General features: G+C 44.5%; 2 protein-coding genes across 2 annotated transcripts; one reads left to right on the top strand and one right to left on the bottom strand.

Annotated features, from left to right (window-relative positions):
* The first annotated feature begins 1,127 nt into the window (after positions 1-1,127).
* LOC108011913 (uncharacterized) lies at positions 1,128-2,226 on the top strand. The gene is given in 3 exon segments (XM_070996819.1): positions 1,128-1,357; positions 1,359-1,440; positions 2,096-2,226. Coding segments are annotated over 3 exon segments (297 nt in total). The 5' UTR covers positions 1,128-1,273.
* Positions 2,227-3,091: 865 nt separating this feature from the next.
* On the bottom strand, positions 3,092-5,981 carry sob (sister of odd and bowl). The gene is made up of 2 exons (XM_017071546.4): positions 4,056-5,981; positions 3,092-3,789 (listed from the first exon to the last, which is right to left on the bottom strand). Exons 1-2 carry the CDS (start codon positions 5,393-5,395, stop codon positions 3,378-3,380), a joined length of 1,752 nt encoding a protein of 583 aa, XP_016927035.3. The 5' UTR covers positions 5,396-5,981; the 3' UTR covers positions 3,092-3,377.
* Positions 5,982-6,561: the final 580 nt, after the last annotated feature.

Here is a 6,561-nt window from a genome sequence, read left to right as displayed (position 1 = left end):
GGTCCCTATGCGGCCAGGTCAAAATTATTGGCGTAGTTACGACCGGACGGACAGCCACATACATCAAATCATAAAGCAAATGGTGCCGACAAACTAACTGGCCGGAGCCAAAATGGCAGAGTGGCCAAATAACCAAATAAACCAGCCGACAGCCCCCTGACATTTACATTCGCCCCAAAAAGACATCGCCAAACAACTAAACAACCGAAAAGAGTCGAACAACCAGACGACAACGAGAACGTTCCGCTTTTTTGCGTTGGTTCCGGGAAACGCAACAAAATTTCACAACGCACCAAAATGTTTCCCTTCTTCTTCTTGTCTTAGCCATCATCATCTGCCCCATCATCAGCAGGCTCCTTTGCCATCTCTGTGTCCACCAAACCAAAGCAAAGCTACACAACAACACCTTGACCAAAAGCAATAGCCAACTTCAAAGAATCTTCGAAACGGCCACGCCTCGCACACTAGACAACAACATTGTTGGATGGTGTTGTTGGTACACCGAAAGAAAAAGCTGGGTATTGACTTGGAATGAAAGGATAGTGATCTGAACTAATTGTATACCTTTGCAGAGGGTATATGAATTCAGTCAGAAGCTTGCAACGCAGTGAAGGAGACGTTTCCGACCCCAATTGTACATATTCTTGATTAGTACCACTAGACGAGTCGATCTAGCCACGTCCGTCTGTCAGTCCGTCTGTCCGTTTCTACGGAACAGTTTAAAAGAAGTCGGTATGAACCCTTCCCAAAAGTCTTATTTCTATTGCAGGTAGTATATAAGTCGGAACTAGCCGGATCGAATAACTAAATCCTATAGCTCCCATAGAAAAAAAAAAAAAATAAATAAATAAAAAAAAAAATTTATAACTTCGATGTTTTTTGGCAATTTAACTTCTACTCTTGGGATTATCATTCTTTAAATACTTCAGAATTTCGAATAAAATTTAAAAAAAAACTTTTTTTTAATATTATTAGACTCTTTTTTCCGTGCAAAATTGCTGTTGGGCTGTCGTTGTTACTGTAAGTGTTGCAGATCGAAGGTGGAATGTTGCCGCGTTGTCGTTTGCCGTTGATGGGCTTATTAGAGTTAGTCAGACTGTTTTCTTCTTCTATTTTTTTTTTTGGCTGGGGCGGTGCGGAAACCTCAAAGCGAATTTAGTGCGCTCCCGCCTCCTCCGCAGCCCCTGCTCCACCGAACCTTTTTCCGGGGTTGTCCCCTCGCATTTATGACGACAATGCGTTTGCTGTCATAATTATTAGTCAAACACAAACAATGAATTTCATAATTTTCCCATCAATACGGTCCAACAGCCGGTTGGAGCTACGTTGGAGCGTTCGTAAACTCCAAACTGGCAACTCGAAAGCGTTCAAACATCCGCTCTTCCCGCACGCGCCGCTTGGGAAGAATGTCCAACTCTTGGCCGGAGGATGAGCTGGATAGTACTATATAGTTTTGGGGCTTGGGGACCAACGAAAAGGGCGGAAAGGGTTTGGGGGACACACTCTGTGGAAATGAAGCCCTCTCGCATAAAGTGTGAAATTGCTGGCAATTCCCAGAGACGCTCCATTCTCGGGGTTTTTTTCAGTCTTTGGAGGCTGTTTAGAGCCTGGACTAATGGGAGATGTCAATGCACTCGAAAAAATGATTGAAAAATATTTTTTTTATATTTAAAAACGATTTTTAAATTAAACAAAAAATTCCAGTTAAATCTGCTTAGGTAAATTAAAGGGGAATTGTAGTAAATTTATTTTTGAGTAACTAAAACTAACTATAATTTAAAGTAAAAGTGGTTTTATGTCATAAGTCTTTCGCAGTTTATTAATTTATATATTTGTATTATTTTTCTCAGTGTCGCTTGCACGCTTGTTCCATTGAATAGAACAATATCCGCGCAAATATTTGCTGAGAGCAGCAAGCAGGTCGTGTTTAAAATGTTTAACCACCCGAGGAGGGAAGTTGGGGCAGAAGAGCCGGCCACCACAAACAAACCAGAACTGAGCCGCGATCTCTGGTCAAGAATCGGACTCAAACTGGGACTCAAAACTCGGACTCATCCATAATTGTTGTTTGATCGTTGTAATTGGTTTGGTGTAGCTGAAGCACAGGAAATGCAACAGCAACAGCAACAGCAAAGGCCCCATAAAGACAACATTGCAGGCGGCTTTACATTGATCCGTTTAACGATTGACAAACGCGGCGATCTCTTTTCGGGAAGTAAGAGTTAAGGAAAAAAAATAAAAAAAAACAGTAAAGGGGTAAGATGGCCATGGAAGGAAACCCGGTCGGCGTTCCCTTTTGAAGTGCACTGTATGTGTTTGTGTCGTTATGGCCGCATCTTTTTGTAGTCGATAATAAAAATTGTAAACTTTGTGGCAGTCTGGTGGAGCTGGAGCTCCACCCTTGTTCTGGAACGGACAGCCCATTTTTCGCTATAAAATCTTCTTCAAACTCTTTCAGCGGACACGCCCGAAATTATCTGGTTCTTCCTTCATGTGTGGGAAATAGGGTGGCCCAATATCTGTGTGTATATATACTTATGTGGGTGGTCCATTCGATCGATGAGATAGCGCCTGCTCCACTTGTCAACCGACATGTACTACATTATTTGACTTAAAATGTGGAACAGCCTGGAAAACCAAACCTGGAAATGGTGGGAAAATATTTCTTTGTTTTAGCCTCAGTATTGTCATTCTTGTTTGTTGTCAAAGGCTTGTTGGAAAAGGTGTACGATAGGTGTTTGAAGGTGTGCACCTTTAATGGTACATTAATTGCCCTTGTTGGCACTCGGGCGATAAACATCGGTACAAATATTTGATTTTAGTTAGCTACAAGTGGGTAAATACTGTAAGTACAAGAGTACAATCGAAGCGGTAGAAAGGGTGAGAAAAGGGTTTAACGTTCACAGAAATTTCAGTATATCTACTCAAGAAATTCGTACAGATTGAACTGAAAATACAGTTTTCCTATATTTAAAGTCCAAAAGATTGTATACAGAGTGCAAAATTCAAGCTGAAAGCTATGTTAAAATTTTTTTTTTTTTTGTAGCACTAGCCGCATAGCCCACCTAATAAATAAACAACATTTTCAGAATTTCCTTTAAGCTATTATCATTTATTCGATAGTACAAAAAGAGTCCACAATTTAACTTACTTTCTAAACATATCAAGTGCCTTACACAAAGTCAAACTTTCCTGCTAAGCTTACGTCACAAATATCCAAGGCTTAAACCAAAGTAACTAAGACTAAACTTAGACTAAACTAAATGCTGTTCAGTAAGTACGATTACGATTACGAAATGGAGGGATTCGTATTCATGAGAGCTGCGAATGAGATTTAATTTTATTGAGTGGGTATTATATAGTATAGAGTTGGAAGATCAATCGCTGACGGCCACTAGGTCTCTGGAGGATGTGGAAGTGGTGGTGGATCCCGTAGGCAAGCCCAGCTCGGAACTGGAATTGGAACCGGAGCCAAATAGATCACTAAGGTTGCCACCCACAACGCCGCCCACTCCGGCGGCTAAGTTATGAGTTAGGCTATGACGTCGCAGGTCGCAATTACGTCGAAAAACTTTCCCGCAGGAGGCGCAATTGTACGGCTTGATATCGGTGTGGGTGAGCAGGTGGGTCTTCAGATTGGATCGCTGGTTGAAGGAGCGATTGCACACGGGACACTTATGCGGCGACTCCTCCATATGCAGGATCTTGTGGACAGCCAAAGTTCGTGATTGACAGAATCCCTTGCCGCATTCGGCACACTTGAAGGGTTTCTCCTTGGAGTGGATGTATCTGTGAAATTAAAGAACAAGGGAATGGTATAGTGGGTGAGATTATATTGAAATGTGGAGATAATCACAAATTTCTTAAGAGAACTCTTAAAAGCAATATTACTATGATGTTAACAAGGCAAAGTTTAAACAGCTTCCTCACATGATATATAGTTATGGAAAATGCGTAGTTAAGATCTATTATTTCTATAATTATAATGCAGTTGACTGATTGACTAAATAAAAACAAACTTTGTTGTTTCCTATAAAGTAAAGATCCCGACCTACCTATGATCCCTCAGATGATCCTGCCGCCTAAAGGCTTTGCCGCAGATGTCGCAGGAATAGGGCCTCTCGTCCGTGTGGGTTCTCTCGTGGATGAGCAGATTGTAGGACTTGGTGAACTGCCGGTTGCAGAACTTGCAGATGAATTGTTTTTTAGACCGCTGTGCAGCCGCTGCCGCCGCTGCTGCCGTCGAGCTGCCCGCCTCCTCCACGCCCCCTACCGCTCCGCCTCCCGCCGCCCCCGAAATGACATTCATCTTGTCCTGATACATGGTGGCCTGAAGGGAATGCAGACCAGAGTCCGTTTCCGCCTGGCTAAAGGCCGATGGATTGAACATAAAGCTGCCATAGCTGCTGTCCAAATCTCCGGCCTCAAAGGACAATGCATCCTCGCCATCCAGCAGGGGTAAATCGCATTCGGCTGCCAGTTCTGCGGCAGTTGCACAATCGAGTGCCGCCTGTTGGTTCGCAGCAGCTGCTGCAGCAGCCGCAGCAGCCGCAACTGCAGCAGCAGCACTAACGGTACCAATCGACGGCAGTGGCAGGCACTTGGATGTTGCTGACGTGCTGGTAGAGTTGCTTCCGGACGTAGATGTTGCAGCAGCAGCAGCTGATGTTGCTGCTGCCGTCAAAGGGGGTTCCCCCGAGCAACTCGATGAGCAGCTCGACTTGAGCTCTATATTGGCAATGTCTATTAGCGAGGGCAAGGCGTTAGTTTCCGTTTCACTGCTGTTGCTGTTACTGTTGCAGGTGGCAGCATGGTTGCTGTTGCTGTTGCTGCTGCTGTTGTTGCTGGCATTGCTGCTGGAAAAGCGAAATACATCCGATTTCCCGGTGAGTCGCTGCAGTGCCAAATAGGATTCCAGGGCCTGGAGATTCAACGCAGCCGCTGCTGCCGAATTGGCCGGCAGCAAGGCAGCCTGCTGCAGACTGCTGACCATGGTTCCTTGCAGCGAAAGGACGACCGCAGCAGCTGCTGCAAGATCGTTAGTTGCTGCTGCCGCTGTTGCTGTTGCAGCTGCCATGGCAGCGTTGCTGGTTTTACTGCCAATCGACGATGTTGCTGGCGTGCACTTGCTGTTGCTGTTGTTGCAACCCTCTTGGGATTTCTTGTGTGCCGTTGTGGGTGTTGCTGCTGCACTTGCCTTGTTGCTGTGCTTCGATGTTGCTGCGGTGCTGGCTAGTGTTGCTGCTGTTGTGCCTGCCTCGAGATCGCTTAGCGCCTCGGCAATATCGGCTGTTGTTGCTGGCGTTGTTGCTGCCTTGGCCGGCATATCGCTGCAAGTTGCAACTGCAGCTGCAGCAGCAGCAGCAGCGGCACTCAAATGCTTAACTGCCTCCATAAAAAAGTCGAATCCACGCACACACTCAGCTGGATATCGGGATAAAGCCTCGAGGCTGCGATGTTGCTGCTTGCCGTGGTGATTTTTTTGTATTTTTTATTGTTTGGCGCACCTACGCAGGTTGAGAGGTTCGGAGCGCGTCCACATGAATATTAAAAACCACACGCCATCATAAATCACGTCTTAGTCACGCTTTCAAAAGTCATAAAAATCGAATTTGACGTCTGGCCAAAAACGAGAAACAACAAAATGCAGTCTCCAGCAAGTTAAGTCAAATTGGCAGGCACGCTTTTTCGATTTTTCAAATAAAATAATATAGTAATTCAGCAAGCTGGCTTGCCGGCACACGCGAAAAATTAAGTAAACGATCTTTAAGATGATTTTTAGTTTCTATATTTTGATTTCCGTTTAATCAGACTTCCGGTCTTGACCCACACAGACACACACACGTGTTAGGACATATATATATTACTATATTTGTTGTTTATTTTCTCTGATTCGGCTGCTTCTTCTTCTTCTTCTCTTGACGTCGATCAGCCGTCGCTGCACACAATATTGGTAAAAGATCACGGAATAACTAAAAGTCCATTGCTCTGCGGACATATCGCGGACCTGCGCTCACTTGTTGATCGCTATGGCTCTCTCACCGCTGCTGACCTCTCTCTGCGAGAGTAAAAGAGAGAATCGCCCACAAGATCACCTACAAAAAGAGTGATCAGAGAACTGGAGTTGTGTACCTCGGCCAGGTGCAAACTCGTTTTGCCAGTGTATTTTTGAGCACCTTTTACTCCCTCTCTCTCGCCTCACCCACACAAACTCAAATCGGAGACAAAGAGAGATCGCGCCTGATGCGAGAAAGAGAGAACCGGTTTCTGCGGTTAATATGCCTGGATTTTGAGTGGGTGTTCTTCCCGCCCTCTCTTTTCCGCCCGCTCATGCCTTCTCCCTCTATCTCTTCTCTCGCCATCTCGCTCTTTGATTATTTACGTTTATTTTTATAATTTTTGCAAGTAGTTGTTTATGATTCTTCCTAGGAAATTTCGCAGGCTTTCTGGTATTTTCGCAAAGTACTTTTAACCTTGGATACTGAGGGTTTTTGTCGGATAACACTACGGTTTAAATATAGATTTAGGCAAAGTCACTGTTTAAGCCAATAATATACATTT

This window comes from Drosophila suzukii, chromosome 2L (assembly GCF_043229965.1).
Source record: "Drosophila suzukii chromosome 2L, CBGP_Dsuzu_IsoJpt1.0, whole genome shotgun sequence".
In the NCBI taxonomy this organism is placed as follows: Eukaryota; Metazoa; Arthropoda; class Insecta; order Diptera; family Drosophilidae; genus Drosophila; species Drosophila suzukii.
The sequence above is the reverse complement of the archived record's forward strand: the minus strand, read 5'-3'. Positions and strand labels throughout refer to the sequence as shown.